Below are 17,992 nucleotides of genomic sequence, written 5' to 3'. Positions count from 1 at the left end.
AATCTTAATCCTTTCAGTACTTGTGAGCTGCTGAAGTTGAGTTGTTCTTTTCTGTCTAAGGGCTCTCTGATGACACGTGTCTCGGGAACTGTCCAAAGTAGAAGCAAATCGCCATAGCAAACCTCTTCTACTCTGTGCAGTTCCCGAGACAAGCAGAGATGTCAGCAGAGAGCACTGTTGCCAGACAGAAAAGAACAACTCAACTTCAGCAACTCATAATTATTGGAAGGATTAAGATTTAAGTAATTTACAAATCTGCTTAACTTTCTGGAGCCAGTTGATATAAAAAAAAAAAGATTAGGATGTAAATAAGATATTAGTTGTTTCTCAAATACAAAAGAAGGACATTTTGGTAACAAAATAAATAACATTGTGGTGTTCAGTCCAATATAATTTTTTTTTACAGAAAATGGGTCACAGTGGATATGTTATCTTAGTCTATTATGAAAATATTTTTTTCTAATGTACTGACTTAATTTGGCTTCATTCCTGCCTTGTTTCATTGTTTTGCTTTATCATTGGAGGAGAACAAAGAAAAAACTGTGCTTGTAGATACCTTATATCATCATTGGACATGAACAGCACCTAACTGACCCATCTGGTTTCTGGCATGGTGTCCAGCATTTAAGACAGAATAGCATGCTGCATTATATTGCAGGTGTGAACTCAGCCTCAACTTACATTTTTTTTTTTTTTAGCTTACAGGTCAGTGTCAATGTAAACCAAAGTACAGAGGAAAGAATTGTGACCAATGTGAAGAAAATCACTATGGAAATCCAGCAGTTCAATGTACACGTAAGTTAGTCTGAAGACCAAGCAACACATTGTCATGACTAGTGGTCTATGCAAGTTACTATTTTCATGTGACTGATATCATTGTAATGCTTAGGGGTACATCAGCGGAAAACATTTTTTTTTAATCAACTAGTGCCAAAAAGTTTAACAGATTTGTAAATTACTTCTATTAAAAAATCTTTATCCGTCCTGTACTTATTAGCTGCTGCATGCTCAAGAGGAAGTTGTATAGTTCTTTTTAGTCTGACCACAGTGCTCTCTGCTGACACCTCTGTCCATGTCAGGAACTGTCTAGAGCAGGAACAAATCCCAATAGCAAACCTCTCCTGCTCTGGACAGTTCCAGACATGGACAGAGGTGTCAGCAGAGAGCACTGTGGTCAGACTGAAAATAACTATATACATTCCTCTGTAGTATACAGCAGCTAATAAATACTGGAAGGATTAAGATTTTTAAATAGAAATAATTTACAAATTTATGAAGGTATATAAACGGAATTTATATAAAACCAGTCCTCAAGGTACAATTTGAAAAAAGAAAAAGGAAAAAGGATATAAGAAATGAGAGTTGGTCCAGTAAAAGTTAATATATGGTATTTATTGATTACAACAATATATAATATAGGACAACCTATTAAACCTCAGCAGGGCCCTTGCATGGGGTATAGGGGTCCAAAAAAATGAGAATGGTAAAATGGAAAAAAGAAGAAAAAAGGTAAAACAATTATGTGGAGATAAAATTGTAAAATATAATAATAAAATATAATAATGTACTGTATATCGAAAACAGTTATTGGCAGTCTCTGGTGTAAATCAAGTTCATTCGTTTGAAGCGCTTGTTATAATTCAAAAAAGGGTGCCTGAGATGTTCAGCATTGGAGTGGAAGTATACTGTAGTAATCAGCTGGCGATCTGTCACAGTTCATTCATAAGTTAGGATACAGATTTGCCGCAATGGTACAGTGTGACAATGTTGGCACAGTTCATGTGACAGTGTGTGGATATTGTCACAATTCAATCGTCGGTAGATGATACAATGTTGCCAAAGGACTGTGCTGCACTGAAGTATCGTACGGCTGTTTGTAATAGAGTTCGGTGCACAGCACCACTCACCGGCTCCTAGGAAGAACAAGACGGGACAGACTGGCACAGCTGGGCAGTCGGCACAGATGGAAAAGTGACTGTCCGGCAGTTGGATAGCTGAGTCCTGGGCTGGCACGGCTGGCGTCCGGCCTGTTGAGGTAAATGTCCTGGACTCTGGTTTGCCGTTGGGTGTTCCGGAGCTAGTTGCGGGAGTGGTGATCTGTGGTGGTGTCCTCGTGTCTGAACGGAGCGCTATCTGCGCGCGTAAAGCGGTGGTCACCGCACAGAGGGCATCCAGCAGTTGCGAATGCCGGGATGGCAGGTGGGTTCTGATTAGCGATATACAGTGTATTCTCAAATGGCTATACGCGTTTCAAGGCCTCGGGCCTTTTCTTCAGTAGTTCTCCATTGCTACTGAAGAAAAGGCCCGAGGCCTTGAAACGCGTATAGCCATTTGAGAATACACTGTATATCGCTAATCAGAACCCACCTGCCATCCCGGCATTCGCAACTGCTGGATGCCCTCTGTGCGGTGACCACCGCTTTACGCGCAGATAGCGCTCCGTTCAGACACGAGGACGCCACCACAGATCACCACTCCCGCAACTAGCTCCGGAACACCCAACGGCAAACCAGAGTCCAGGACATTTACCTCAACAGGCCGGACGCCAGCCGTGCCAGCCCAGGACTCAGCTATCCAACTGCCGGACAGTCACTTTTCCATCTGTGCCGACTGCCCAGCCGTGCCAGTCTGTCCCGTCTTGTTCTTCCTAGGAGCCGGTGAGTGGTGCTGTGCACCGAACTCTATTACAAACAGCCGTACGATACTTCAGTGCAGCACAGTCCTTTGGCAACATTGTATCATCTACCGACGATTGAATTGTGACAATATCCACACACTGTCACATGAACTGTGCCAACATTGTCACACTGTACCATTGCGGCAAATCTGTATCCTAACTTATGAATGAACTGTGACAGATCGCCAGCTCATTACTACAGTATACTTCCACTCCAATGCTGAACATCTCAGGCACCCTTTTTTGAATTATAACAAGCGCTTCAAACGAATGAACTTGATTTACACCAGAGACTGCCAATAACTGTTTTCGATATACAGTACATTATTATATTTTATTATTATATTTTACAATTTTATCTCCACATAATTGTTTTACCTTTTTTCTTCTTTTTTCCATTTTACCATTCTCATTTTTTGGACCCCTATACCCCATGCAAGGGCCCTGCTGAGGTTTAATAGGTTGTCCTATATTATATATTGTTGTAATCAATAAATACCATATATTAACTTTTACTGGACCAACTCTCATTTCTTATATCCTTTTTCCTTTTTCTTTTTTCAAATTGTACCTTGAGGACTGGTTTTATATAAATTCCGTTTATATTACTTCATAAATTTTAATTATAGGCCTTCTTGGGTAAAGGCAACACCTTTAACCTCAGGTACAATCTACTACTAAGTGAGCTACACAAATCTATACATTAATTTACAAATCTGTTTAAAGGGGAATGCAGGATTCAAAAAACCAGCCTAATTTTTTTCAAAGACCGCTCCCTGTCTGTCTCCACTTTGGGTGTGGTATTACAACTTGCTTCCATTAACTTCAATGGAACTTAGCTGCAGAACTACACCCAACCTTGAGACAGACAGGGAGCGGTCTTTGATCTCTGTTTTTTAATTCCTGAATAACTTTCTGCCACCAAAAAATTCCACTGGAGTACCTCTTTAACACTAAGCTGAGACTCCCTGTTCTTTTTTGCCAGCATTAAACTGATGACAGGGTCTCTTTAAACGGGAAAATTTGCCGGAAATCCACATATGTGAACTGTGAAACAGTATGCGCTCAGAAGCCATCAGTTACAGAAGGCTCCCCGCCCTTGCGGGTTAGTACAGCCACCGACATCCGGAATCGGAAGTGAAGCGGCGGGAGCGTAACCTGGAGGACTAGTGGGGATTGTTACCTATAAGGGATCAACTCGCAGCCTGGACCACTGTCACTCTCTTGCATAATATTATAAGGGCGTGCACTGTGTATCGGGTACTTCCCCTCTATACATTTATTTTTGGTGTACCAATATCTATTTTAGTAGTGCAGTGAACCATAATTATAGATAGAAGGGCAGAGTTATCATTGCATTCCACTTTAGATCTACTGTTCCCCTGATAACGCCATGACATTGTGGTAGAAACGCGTTGGGAGATTGTTGTTAAATTTAGCCATAGGTCATGGTGTTCTTGTAACTCCACATGATAATGTGGTGACTGCATTTTTTTGTTTATGATTGGGTGCTGGTTAAGTAGAGCACAATCACGAGTATTGGGGAAATTTTAATGTATATCCAATAAAAGCTATATTTTATGGCAATTCCCCTATTTCAACACATAACGTTTTGTTGATAATAATACATATTTGTGCTGGGAATATCTGGCCCCTATGCATGCTGTTTTTGATTGCTCTATGCATATTGTTTGTAACTGTGAAACACACTAACCACTAGATTTTCAAAAATAACAATAATTCTGTTATTTTGTTGATGTATATGTATATATCCATTTAATGACCAAGTTGTTTTCTTCATCTTTTCACTGTCACCTCCAAGAGCCAACACTTTTTTCTGTTGTCATTCCCATAAAAGGATTGTTTTTTTGTGGGATTAGCTTTTCAATGCACCATTTTGGGGGTACAACTTTTTATTGTTTTCTTTTCAGTTTTTAAGAAGGCAGCTTAAAACAAAATACGACAATTTTGGCACAGTTTTTTTTTTCTACAATGTTCACCATACAGGATTGAAAAAATTAGATAATAGTATAGTCCAGGTCATTATAGAGGAGATACCAAATCAATTTGTTATATTATTGGGAGAGGCATTGTTTTTTAACCCCTTAACGCAGGCTGCTGTACATATACGGAACTGAGCTTGCCTCATAGATAGTAGGTGAGCAGCCAGCATTCACCATCAATGACCGACATCAGCTATGACACTGATGTCAGTCATTTCATTAATGAAATGCTGTGATCAATAGTGATTGTGGCATTAAAAAGGCTAAAGGACAGATGTTGCTCCTGTCAGGTGCCCATCCGGCACCCCTTTAACATGATTGTGCAGTGCTGTATGGATAGTAAGGCAGCTGGAGGTCTTTATAAGGCCTTAGGCTGCTTTCACCCTGTAAAATACTCCCGTTAATAAATGCCCGTTATAAAATCCCAGGAGATCGGCAGTTAAACGGCCAGTAGAAAATCCCATTATAGTCTATGGGATTTTTCTAATAGCCATTTTAACCCGTTATCGCCCGTTATTAATAACTGCCGTTATTTTGTGATGGGCGATAAGAACGGGAGAAATAGTGCATGCACTATTTCTCCTGTTCATTCGCCCGTCACAAAATAACGTCCATTATTAATAACGGGCGATAATGGGTTAAAACGGTTATTAGAAAGATCCCATAGACTATAATGAGATTTTCTACCGGCCGTTTAACTGCTGATGTCCTGGGATTTTATAACGGGCATTTATTAACGGGAGTATTTTACAGGGTGAAAGCAGCCTAAGTAGGTACTAACCATAGCAAGTCTGCTGACACAGCTCACTTCAGCCAGGCTACACCAGTAGAGCACCAGTCTAACTGATCAATGCTATGCAATAGGTTTGCATTCTGTTGCCTAACTGGAGACAGACTCTCTGTATATGTTATAATTATGACTTTACCTTTTCATGTTTTTCTTCTCGTTTTGTTCTATCATATTGCTAATAATAGAATATGTGGTGAATTATGAAGTTATTGAACTATGCACTTTGAATCATTCTAGTCACAATGTGGCTATTTGTTCTTATGTGATCTTTGAGACATGTTCTTATATTACTTTTGCTTTGTATTGTTGTATATACTGAAAGCAAAGTTGGTTTGTTTTAAACCAGCAATAAGTGAAATGTATATTACAATGTATATATGCCACAGCATTTTTTTTTACAGGTTGTAGGTGTAACGTGGAAGGTACTCTGATGCCCATCTGTGATAAAGACACTGGTGCATGTAACTGTAAACCTGGGGTTACTGGAACCAACTGTGACCAATGTGCACCTAAATTCCAGCAACAATTCCCTGCGTGTCCACGATGTCACATGTGCTTTGATCAATATGAACCGGAAGTAGCAAATCTATCAACCTCTGTCCACGCTTTGGTAAGATTAGCTGCTAATAATGGTCCCACAACATCACCAGCTGGCTGTGACGTCCAGATGAGTATCCTCCGAGATAAACTTTCTGCTATTGAGAAGATTTTTCGGAGTCCAATACTTTCACCTGAAAAGTACAACAAAGTAAAGAAATTCTTTGACAGCATAAGGTAATTCCCTTTCCATCATCATATGTACATGCCTGCCATCCGATCTCCATCCGATAAATAATGTGGATTGATTATTATGGCAAAGTCTAGTGTAAACTCTATATCGGGCTGGAAAATATTAGTATTAAAGTACTTTACTAGCTAAAAAGCAATGAAAGCTTGTGAACAGAGTCTTATATGTAATTTGATTTGAACAAAGTAACATTATTTGTAGACATTGATCGGCATTTATCATTGTAGGTGTAAGTGAAGCATTCTTCCGCACCTTTTTTTGTGTAGGAGCATTTTCAGAAATTTCACTCACATTTACATTCACCAAAAAGCTAAGCTAAGTCTGGGCTGGTGTACTTTTAGAGACTTTTAAGTGGCTTTGTGCATTTTTTGCACCTTTTCACAAAAAGGTACAGTTCATAAAACCCTTCCCTATCATGTGTATTGCCAAAATCAGTGGATCAGCAAAATTGTGTAAACCAAGAGACGCAAAAAAGGCAAAAATTAACCCAGCTTGTGCCTTTTTTGCACCTTTTCTAGACACAAGAAAAAAAAACACTATAAAGACCATAAAAAATGTCGGCCATAGTCTCCATCAGTGGACTCATGGTGGACCTCTAGATGTTGCAAAACTACAACTACTAGCATGCTGTTGGCTGTCCAGGCATGCATGGAGTTGTAGTTTTGCAACAGCTGAAGGTTCACAGTTTGGAGACCACAGGTATACATTATCCCTCAGTGGTAGAAAAGAAACCTAAGAAAATTTGTCATGATTTTTTTAATAGATTAGCAGAATATGGCATGCACCCATATTATTCTGACAGAACCTCACATTCCAGAAATAATATAGACAAAGCCATTCTTTTTACTAATTTATTTTATTTCGCATATGTTGCAGGCAAAAAGTGGATAAAATAAAGGTTCCAGATTTGGGGAAATTCCATGAAATTGCAAAAATGAAGAAAACGATTTCAGATATAGGAAAAGAGATTGATGATTTATTTATTGAACTCAACAATATAAAGAAAAGGAAAGAGAAAGAAAACACAATGAAAGCTAAACAAAACACAATCAAAGCAAAAGGTAAGGAATGAAAATCCCATTGTCTCTGTAAAGTATGCCGTGTATATCAAGGGTTGACTTTGGTTTTGTGCTGCCACTGAAGGGCATCTATTTGTAATCACTATATTGCAATTACCATATTAAATAAAACATAACCAGCAAGTTACCTGTGCTTTTTCAGGAAGATGGGGGTTCAGTGTGTAAAGGATGGGTAAGTAAAAGGGGCCCATACAGGGAACACAGGGGGTCCAAGTGGTTGAATCCCCCACGATCTGACACTTATCCTGTGGATAGGGGATTGTCACGATCACACCCTATCGGTCCAGCCAAGACGCTAGAGAGAGAGTGTGATGGTGCAAGGGTTAAGGCCACCAGACCTCTGGGTATCCACTACTAGTCCCAGCAAGTCACCAAATTAACCCTAAGATAAACGTGTTTCACCCAAGCTGCCTTCAGAAAGGTGAGCTCATATATTTAGAGATCAAAGACCAGAGCTGGTTAATTAAACATTTAATCTGATAAAAGGTATCACAGTGCTATGCATAAAAATAAACAAATCACATACAGTTACAAAAATGTATAAAAGAGTTTGGCAAGCCAAGTTCAGAAAGCAAAAATGAAGTTCTTACAACATGATGATATTAGCAGTCCATGAGAGAGAGTGAGGTTCCAGCTGTTCTTAGGATGGTCTTGTCAGCTTGTTCCACAGCATTGAACAACCAGAGTCTAGCATTGTTAAATATTATATATCTCCTTTTTGGAGGGACTTCATTCCCCCCTCCCCTCTGATCCAACCAGGTGGGGGCATCTTATCTCATATATGGGACCAGAGACCCCTTACATCCTGCTGCTTCAAAGGGCCTTTGACTTCAAAAGAGGAAAACAGCAGACAGGCCCCAATTGACTGCAATATACAAAAACAGAGGATACACTGTCTGAATGACCCCTCACCCCCCAGGTCTTAGTTTATACATAGATGCAATTATAAAACACATGTATGTTTCCATAATCAGGCCTTGGGCCTGACAGGGATGAAGGTCTGAAAAGTTCAGTTTCCTGGAATACCCCTTTAATGGCCAACGGTGAATGCTAAAAGACCCCAGTGATCTATAAGTCGGGTCTTCTCTGAATTACTTTTGATGCTTTTTTTTTTAGCTTCAGATATAGGACTGGCTATGTTTGTAATGCCACTTCTAGGCTACATTCATGTTAGCATCTTTTCTTTTATGCATGCATTCATATCACATTTTGTGCCTACTTGACAGGGATCATTTAAGAAAAGCTCCAAATCAGCAGCTGATTATCGACATGGAAGCTATTCAATCCAATAACCCCAACAGAGTCACCTAGTGGCCCTGTTTGTGTCACTTTCTGACTGTATTACTTTCTAGAACCCTAGAAGACTCCATTAAGGTCAATTGATTGAAAGGGGCATAGATACGTCAGCAGCCAATATTGAGCTTTTCCTGACAGATCCATGCCAGAGAGGCACAAATCATGATGTGAATACACCCTTTAGAAGTTTTTACTTTTTTAATTTTTGTTTTTAATTTGGCAAACCTCTGCGAAAAAAGACAAGACCTATCTATATTGTCAGATAGGCTAAGAACATGAACTTCTATTTAAAGAGTACATGTCACTAAACTAAACGTTTAATATATTGTTCCTTATGTAATTATAAGACACTTTGCTATTTACTTGCTGTTAAAATTCTCAACTTTTATAAGTTTTTAATATGATTTAAAAAAAAAAAATGGCCACTAGGTGGCTCTGCTCTGTTCCCTGCACAAGTCAAACAGTTAGTTTGGTCTTCTCCTGGCCTGGAAGTGTGTGCGGGGTATGGTGAGGCACAGCTCTCGCAGGCTTCAGTGATGTCGCGCCTGCTGGGGAACGCCCACTTTCTCCTGCCGGGAGCTCACACAATGTGAGCAAGGGGAAAGGTATGATACAGAGCTTTTTAAAGCTCAGAACATTTTTTTCAAAGGGCAGAAGGGGTGTAAGGAGTAGGTAGGGAATATAATCTGAGGTAGTTTAGAAAATATGGTTTGATGTCAGGAACTCTCTAAGGATTTTAATACATTTATTTTTACAAATCATATATTTTTTTTCTATTAATGGGGAAGCTGCATGACAAGCAACATGGCTGATATTACTACAGTGGCTGTCACACAATTATTCAAAATAATTATCAATATGCAATCTACCTAGATATACTTTAGGTCACCAAGACATATCCTGCAAGGAATATACTCCTGCACAACTAGAAGATGTTAAAAAAGATAAGGATAGGGGATAAGTTTTTGATCACGGTGGGTCCAACTGCTGGGACCCCCCGCGATCTCCCATACAGGGCCCTGGATCAGCTGATTGAAACATGCCCCCTCTATTTATCTCTATGGGAGAGGTGGAGACACAGCGTTTGTGTTTCGACCAGCTGACGTGCTGGGTACAAAATGCCCGTGCGGGAAATCGCGGGGGTTCTTAGCGGCTGGACCCCCCACGATTAGACACTTATCCCATATCCTGCAGATAGGGAATAATAGATTTTTTTGCAGGACATCTTCTTTAACTCCTAACTCCAATTCTTCAACAACATTGGGTATGTTAATAGAAGCCATTTTGTTTGTAAATGCAAAGGAAGAACATAAAGTAAAGCTAACGAGTCAACAAAAGTGGAAAATCTAAAAACCTACATACAATTTTAATTAAGAAAGTAGTCCAGCACTAGCAGGGGTAGTGGTATAAAAGCTTCATTTTTATTCCAAATGCAGTACAATCAGCAAAATAGCAAATACAGGTACCAAGTGCAGGAATATAGCTTGACGCGTTTCGTGGTAGCCCACTTTATAAAAACCTTACCTCACAAGTGAGTATTGCTTCTAAAGTAGTGCTGACACACCTACAACATTTTCTGCAGGCAGAGAGACACTAATTAAAACCAATACCACAAGTGCATTTAACCTGATGAACACAAACAAAGTATTTAACCCCTTCCAGATCCCATTTTACATAAGAAATAGAAAAAACATTCTGTGACAGTAAGCACATGAATAAATACAGAAAAATATATATATACTAAAGGGAATTATTTCAATATATACAAGAAATCTAACCTAGCACAATGGACAAAAATATATACTACTGCCATATGAAAAAAAATACATGTGTGAGATGTCATTCCTAGATAGAGTCCTGTTCACATTAGATTTTTTGTCCAATGAGAAAAACACATATGTGAGATGTTATCCCTGGATAGCGTCCTGTTCACATTTGAAATTTTGCCAAATGAAAAAACATAAATATGTGAAATGTCATTCTTGTATATAGTCCTGTTCACATTAGATTTTTTGTTACAGTACGTTTAAACATAGTGATACTTAGGACTCATCACGGTCTTCTTACAAATACAAGATCAGAGCTTAGGGCATGATTTAGTGTTCATTTAAAATGGTTACAACTAATATATGTGTGGTGTCTTTAGGTATATGAGATCAGTGCATATATATGTGCATAAGTTATATTTACATTTTTTTTTAATAAATGCATGTTCTTCCATAGTCTATATTTTTGCCCATTGTGCTAGGTTAGATTTCTTGTATATATTTAATTCATTCCCTTTTGTATATATATATATTTTTTTCTTTTATTTATTTTTTATATTGTCTAAGAGTGTTACCCTGTTCCGTCACGTGAGGGTGACTGCCCTTTACTCTTACATCCTTTCTTTTCTCTTTTCCTTTTTCTCTTTTTTCTTTCCCTTCCTTTCTTTCCCCCCCCCCCCCCCATTCCTTTTCTCTTGCCTTTTCCTCTTCTTTTTCCGGGCTTTACATGTCACCCCCGCATCACGAAAGAGGAGGAGGACCCAATTTTGCCGCGGCCGGATTACTGGTCGTTGCTTGAGGGGCCACCTATATAAGGTTTGTACTCACTGTATGTTAGTGTATGACTAAGGTCCAGTTTTAGGACCGAAACGCGTCACCTTGTCATGTTCTCCTGGTCTTTGTGGCTTTTATTGGAATAAACATCCTGTTCTCTGATATCCGCGCTGGACATTTTGCCTCTGTCGTTGTTTCCAGTCGGTGTTGCCCAAGCCGGTCCTGGCGCGACGGGCTGAGGGAGTGAGCTGGACTACACATATCTTTGCTTGCATATATTTTTTCTGTATTTATTTATGTGCTTACTGTCAAAGAATGTTCTTTGCATTTCTTATGTAAAAATGTGTTCACCAGGTTCAATGCACTTGTGGTATTGGTTTTAATTAGTGCCTCTCGGCCTACAGAAAATGTAGCCGGTGTGTCAGCACAATGTTTTATTTTTTATTTAAAAACATAAGTAATTTAACAATGACATCGGCTACACATGTTTTGTTCCACAGATGTTCAAGAGTCTTTGGAGAAGATCATCAAACACTACAAAACATCTTCGTCTGCCGTAGAGAGAGCTCGTAATGCTACTTCTGTTATTAGGACTGCAACAAAATCTAGGAAAAACATTTTAAGTGCATTGAACAATCTAGACATAAAAGACAAACAAAACTTTGACAAGCTAAACAAAATGAAAACACTACAAATAAGCACATTGAATGAAATGGTAAGAGAAAGTTTTTCAAAAAGATTTGCTTTTCTGTTTGATATATTTCTTCAGTACATACTACAAAAGGTATTTCACACATAGGAAAATTTGGTGGCATATGTTATTTTCCTTGCACATTTTTGTCCATATTAGGCAAAGTACGGCCCCAAAAAACAACATTTTGGTGAACATACCCACAGTGATTCCAACATATTTGGGCACATTTGCTAATCGTTACCATTTGCCCTTATTAGCATTGGTCACTTGTATTCATCTATTCAGGATTACAAAATGAAAACTGTGCAGATTATTAGGACTGTAGTATAAGATCAACTTTCTTAAAAATAAAAAAAAAATTGCTTAAAAGGGGTTATCCAGGAAAGAGAGAGTTAAACGGATTTGTAAATTACTTCTATTAAAAAATCTTAATCCTGTCAGTACTCATGAGCTGCTGAAGTTGAGTTGTTCTTTTCTGTCTAAGTGCTCTCTGACGCCTGTCTCGGGAACTGTCAAGAGTAGAAGCAAATCCCCATAGCAAACCTCTTCTACTCTGTGCAGTTCCTGAGTCAAGCAGAGATGTCAGCAGAGAGCACTGTTGCTAGACAGCAAAGAACAACTCAACTTCAGCAGCTGATAATTATTGGAAGGAGTAAGATTTTTTTAATAGAAGTAATTAACAAATCTGTTTAACTTTCTGGAGCCAGTTGATATATATCCTGGAATACCCCTTTAAAAGTTGGATTCACAATAGCATTGTTTTTTCCATTGTTTTGCTATGTTATAGGAGCAGAATAAAAATAACTGTAGCAGCAGATCCCCTGTATGCCAATACTGACCACGGCTGACATCTCTCATCTACTTCAATGGCGTCCATTAGTTTAGTAGTAAGCCTACAAATATAGAAACCCCAAAGTGCAACTGCAAACTTAAATGATATCTACTATTAAGCATATACTCCTACAAATTACCTCCCTTTAATGAAACACTAAAACAAATTATTGTATGAAAACATGAAAATCTTTATTAATATAATTGCACCAAAGGTAACAAGCAGTCAGTGGTATGGGGAAATATTCAATAATGTACTTGGGGTTGTCTATATGTACTTGGGGTTGTCTATATGTACTTGGGGTTGTCTATAAATGTCACATAATAAATAATAATAACAGTCCCATTCCAATATATTGCCCTACACCAAACATATAGACAACCCCAAGTACATTATTGAATATTTCCCCATACCAGTGACTGCTTGTTACCTTTGGGACAATTATATTAATAAAGATTTTCATGTTTTCATACAATAATTTGTTTTAGTGTTTCATTAAAGTGTATAGAAGTATATGTCCATCAGTTTAGTGTCTAAATGAATGCATACTCAGATGTCACATGTCAGCATCAAGGCTCAGTCAGGTATCAGAACCAGATATCAGGATCATGGGTCACAGTCTGATATCCAAGTAAGATGTCAGAGTCTGAGGTTTCCATCATGGTGTTGCATGCTTTACTATTTTGTCTGAGATTTTGCTCCTACCAGAGCCTTTGATGCACATGTGAACCTATTTTAAGCTGCATCTATAGGTGTTACTGCAGACACCACAAAATGTGTATAAGGTGGCTATCAGCAATACCACCACTCTAGAAGGATGAAAAGAAAAGGACTTAGATGCTTCTCTAGATGTAACTATCCATATACCATATGATATTGTACTTTGATGGAACATCTAAATGTAATTTTTGTATATAGGTTTGTGGAACAGTCTGGGACTTTCCATGTGATATTGCGCCATGTGGAGGAGCCTTATGCCGAGACAAGTTTGGAAGAAGGAAATGTGGTGGACCAGATTGTAATGGAGCTATGCCACTGGCAAAAGATGGCTTGAAGAAAGCAAATGAAACAGATACCAAGTTAAAGAGTGTTGCAATTCATCTACTTGAAGCTGAGAAACAGGTAAATATAAAAGAATTAAAGGGGTTATTCACCATAAGGGGATTTTAGTACGTACCTGGCAGACAGTAATAGACATGCTTAGGAAGCATCTGCGCTTGTCTTGGGGCTAAATGGCTATGTCATGAGATTACCATAACACTGTGGCTAGCTTTTTGTGAATTGGTATTTCCGGTTTCAGTTTTCTTTTTTTGATTACAAATCCCACAATTCCATTTTCCTCCCTCCCACACATCAGCCACCCCACCCATTGAAACATAAATGAGCTGCATCCATTCAAAAGACCTGTGGTTTTCAATCAGGGTGCCTACAGCTGTTGCATTAGGTGCAGATTGATCTCTCTCCCACCAAGCGATCACTCCACCCATTGAAGCAGACAGGCTCCCTGTCATCAGCTGACTAGTGAGTCAGGTCTCGGCCGCATTGCAACCTGGGAAAAATTTGAGACAACAGTAATTTTGTATGCTGTTAAACATAAATATTGGGGTGAAAATCACAGAAGAATTGTGAGAAAACCGTCACACACAGGTATAAGACACTATATTATTAACTACACTAACTTTATAGCCCCTGCAGCATAGTCAAATAAAAAAAAAATCCTGTAATACCCCTTTAAAACATATAGGAAGATCTATGGGTTAGAGAAATTGACTACCTCATAGTTTTAGTATGATAGCTTAATATTGCCAGTTCTATAGGATAAAAATAGCAGCTGAAGGGAGTTAAAAGGAGCAAAGACTGAAATGCAATATAGTCTCTATAGAGAAAAGTGGTAGATTTCACGTGAGATAAAAATATATATCAGGCAAACCAAAGACTTTGTATCTTTTTGTGTTATTTTTTTTTTTTCGTGTATTGCTAAAGGCTTGTGTAAGTTAGATCTCATACTGTAGTAGGTAGACTGGAATTGATAAGACCCAAAGGTTGCTTTGTTTGGTAAAGGTCCCTTACAATATCCTTCCTCATATCGTCATGACACAGGAGCCTTCAGAGCCAAAAACATTCACCGGAGCAAACAATACCCCTTAATGTAGTAGCCAAGCTCTGGGAAAGCTGATGCCCTACTCACACATAATTTCCAATATACATTGGAACGCTGGGGAAAAAGATGACGGGCCACCTATACTGCAGCATACTTGCAGTTGAATTTAGTCTATTTTGGAATTTATATATATATTTTTTTTTTTCTGCAGGACTCAAAAGCACAGTCTGCTATGATCTTTTGTTCCATTTAAAAATTATACTTTCAGGGGAAAAAAAGTTAACAAAGTTAACATAATCACTAATAAACTATGGTTGGTCCAATAAATTCAATGGGCCTATCACAAGTGATGTATTGTGATGTATAGTGATGAACAGCAGGAGCCTTATTCGAATTTGCGATATTTCATGATATTGACAATTATTCATCCTATGTTCGTGAAATTCGCATATTCGCTATGTGCATTCACTTTTTTTCCAATCGAAAAATTCGCATGAAAAATTTGCATAAAAATTTGCATGTGAAAAAAAAAAAAACAGACCCACGTGATAGACCCATGATAGACCCCCAATTCGCATGGAAAATTTGCATAAAAAATTGCATGGGGAAAAAATATACAAATATTTGTCATTACGAATATATAGCACTATATTCTAAATATTTGCGAAATCGCAAAGTGCCGATATTCGCAATAAAAATTTGTATTTCGAATATTCGTGCTCAATACTAGTGATGTACAGAAAAAGCAAGGTATGAATGGGACCTAAAACAGCTCTACAACATGTTGAGCCTTCAACTCACTTTACCTCAGCTTCAAGAACATGGAAACTGGGAACTGTCAGCCAGTTCACCCACACTAGACCCACTATACTGGGTGATAGTGTGGTGGAACTGGAGTCCATTAAGCGTTCAGTGTTCTCCCCATTAAATTTCTGTTTGTATTCTCTGCAGTAGCGCTCCCCCGGCATCCATATGTCTTTGGGTCCTTGAGGAAGGGCCAGACCCACCCCCGAGGCTTGAATATTCATTTTCTTCAACTCCACGTCCTAGTGATGTGGAGTCACATGCCCCCTGAGCGCAGCGCTCTGTCTGCAGAGCACATGCGCCTGAAGTTTTTATGCAGCTCTCACGTCCTGGTGACGTGAGAGCTATGCGTCCGGAGAGAGCTCTGCGCAGTGTAACTGCACATGCGCTGGGCCCTCGCTACCTCCGACTTCTTTAGTGAGGGCCCAGCACATGAGAAGAGCTCTCTCTGGACGCACAGCTCTCACGTCATCAGGACGTGAGAGCTGCGTAAAAACTTCAGGCGCAGGCGCTCACTGTTTCACACTGTTTTGTGGTGTCTGTTGGATTTACAGTTGTATACTTCAGATATATATATATATATATATATATATATGTATATATATATATATATATATATATCCCCCTTTCACAAATGCCATTGCATAAGCATACAGTTTCCCATAGACTTAAAAAAATAATAATAAAGGGTGATATATTCAGGGTGATTTAAAAAGTAAATGCCTGTAGTTAAATGGTATCTGTCATTTGTAAAACTTTTGATATGACAAATAAAACATTTTTATTAGACGAGTCTGTGTGTTCAAACCCGAGAGATCACAAGCGTTCTCTCCCAGCTCTGTGTCAGATGACCTGGATGGACCTGCAATGCAAGTCTATGGGCTGTCTAGGTCTCATAGACACAGAGCAGGGAGACGAGATCGATGCCATAAGCCTCTCTACTGGCTCATTCAAATTATGGTTGGGGCCTGAACACTCAGACCCTGATCATTAAAAATGTTGAAAATCAAAGAAAAACTGGCTTAGTTGCCCAACACCACAAATTGTAATCTATTTGTGGTGTATAGATATAACTTGGATAGATAGTGTGTCTTTTCATGACGATAAGTTTGTGTTATGTTCTCACAATTATGAATACCAAAGCTATAATTTTGCCCCATCCTTTTTTAATCACACTATATTTTTTAATGGATACCTCTGCATAGTTACACAGCAAACTGTGCTATTTCATATAGTAAAAAAGTTAAAGGCGTATTCCGGGCAAAAACATTTTATCCCCTATCCAAAGGATAGGGGATAAGATGTCTGATTGCGGGGGGCCCGCTGCCGAGACCCCCCGCGATCTCCCTGCAGCACCCGCTTTCTATGTGGGTGATGAATCTACAGTTTCGGAAACATCTGGGTTTCTGGGACTGGGGACGTGACGTCAAGCCACACCCCCTCCATTCATGTCTATGGGTGTGGGCGTGACGGTCGCCCCCTCCCATAGACATGACTGGAGGGGGAGTGGCGTGACGTCATGTCCCCAGTCCCGGAAACCCGGAGGTTTCCGAAACAGGAGATTCAGCAGCACCCACATAGAAAGCGGGTGTTGCAGGGAGATCGCGGGGGGTCTCAGCAGCGGGCCCCCCGTGATCAGACATCTTATTCCCTATCCTTTGGATAGGGGATAAAATGTTTTTGCCCGGAATACCCCTTTACGGCAACAATGAACCTTTCTCATGGAAGTATGCTGTTTTTGCATTCAATAAATGAATGGGGACCTAGAGATATGTTTTACGTATGTGCTGGAAGCTTTCCTAGTGCATACAGCAGGTGGACCCTGCAGAGCACAGTGAGAAAGATGTAACTAGCTCCTCTTTGTCATATATTTAATGGCTTTATATTTGAGGTGATAAAATAAGCTATATCTTTTGGAACAACATGTGAATGAGTCCTATTCTGGTTTCAGATTGAGAACATGAGACAAATAGCAGAAGACACAAAGTTAAAAGCTGCTCGACTGAACAAAACACTAACCAAAGCAATAAGTCGAATTGAAGCCGACAAAAATCGCTCTAAAGAACTCATAAAGAATGTCAGAGATTTTCTGCTGGGTAGGTGTCATTTAGTTCTGTTTAAAGAAGGTAATGTAGATTCAGTACGAGCTAGTTATTTTATTTCTATGGTTACTGGGATACTTGGCAGTATATTGTTAATCTGTTTCTGGGTATTTATAGTATGTCTCCACTTTCTAAACATTTAGATCAATATATAAAATCCCAAGTAACTGGGGAATAACTGTATGTACTTTGTGTGAGTTACCTAAACTTTTCTTTACCATCAGTGCAGCATTGTATTTGGCCAGAATAGTTATGATAGTATGTCCTGCTGTGTTACATTGTGTATA

At 39.0% G+C, this 17,992-nt stretch overlaps 1 protein-coding gene across 1 annotated transcript in view; it reads left to right on the top strand.

Moving 5' to 3' along the window:
- LAMB4 (laminin subunit beta 4) overlaps window positions 1–17,992 on the top strand; it is a 137,564-nt gene that overhangs the window by 76,194 nt on the left and 43,378 nt on the right. The window contains exons 24-29 of the mRNA XM_056573634.1: window positions 699–795; window positions 5,872–6,244; window positions 7,134–7,318; window positions 11,673–11,887; window positions 13,617–13,820; window positions 17,555–17,699. Of these exons, the coding sequence (XP_056429609.1) occupies window positions 699–795; window positions 5,872–6,244; window positions 7,134–7,318; window positions 11,673–11,887; window positions 13,617–13,820; window positions 17,555–17,699 (1,219 nt within the window). The remainder of the gene's footprint in view (window positions 1–698; window positions 796–5,871; window positions 6,245–7,133; window positions 7,319–11,672; window positions 11,888–13,616; window positions 13,821–17,554; window positions 17,700–17,992) is intronic.

The sequence above is a fragment of the Hyla sarda genome, chromosome 4 (assembly GCF_029499605.1).
Source record: "Hyla sarda isolate aHylSar1 chromosome 4, aHylSar1.hap1, whole genome shotgun sequence".
Lineage (NCBI taxonomy): Eukaryota > Metazoa > Chordata > Amphibia > Anura > Hylidae > Hyla > Hyla sarda.
The sequence above is the reverse complement of the archived record's forward strand: the minus strand, read 5'-3'. Positions and strand labels throughout refer to the sequence as shown.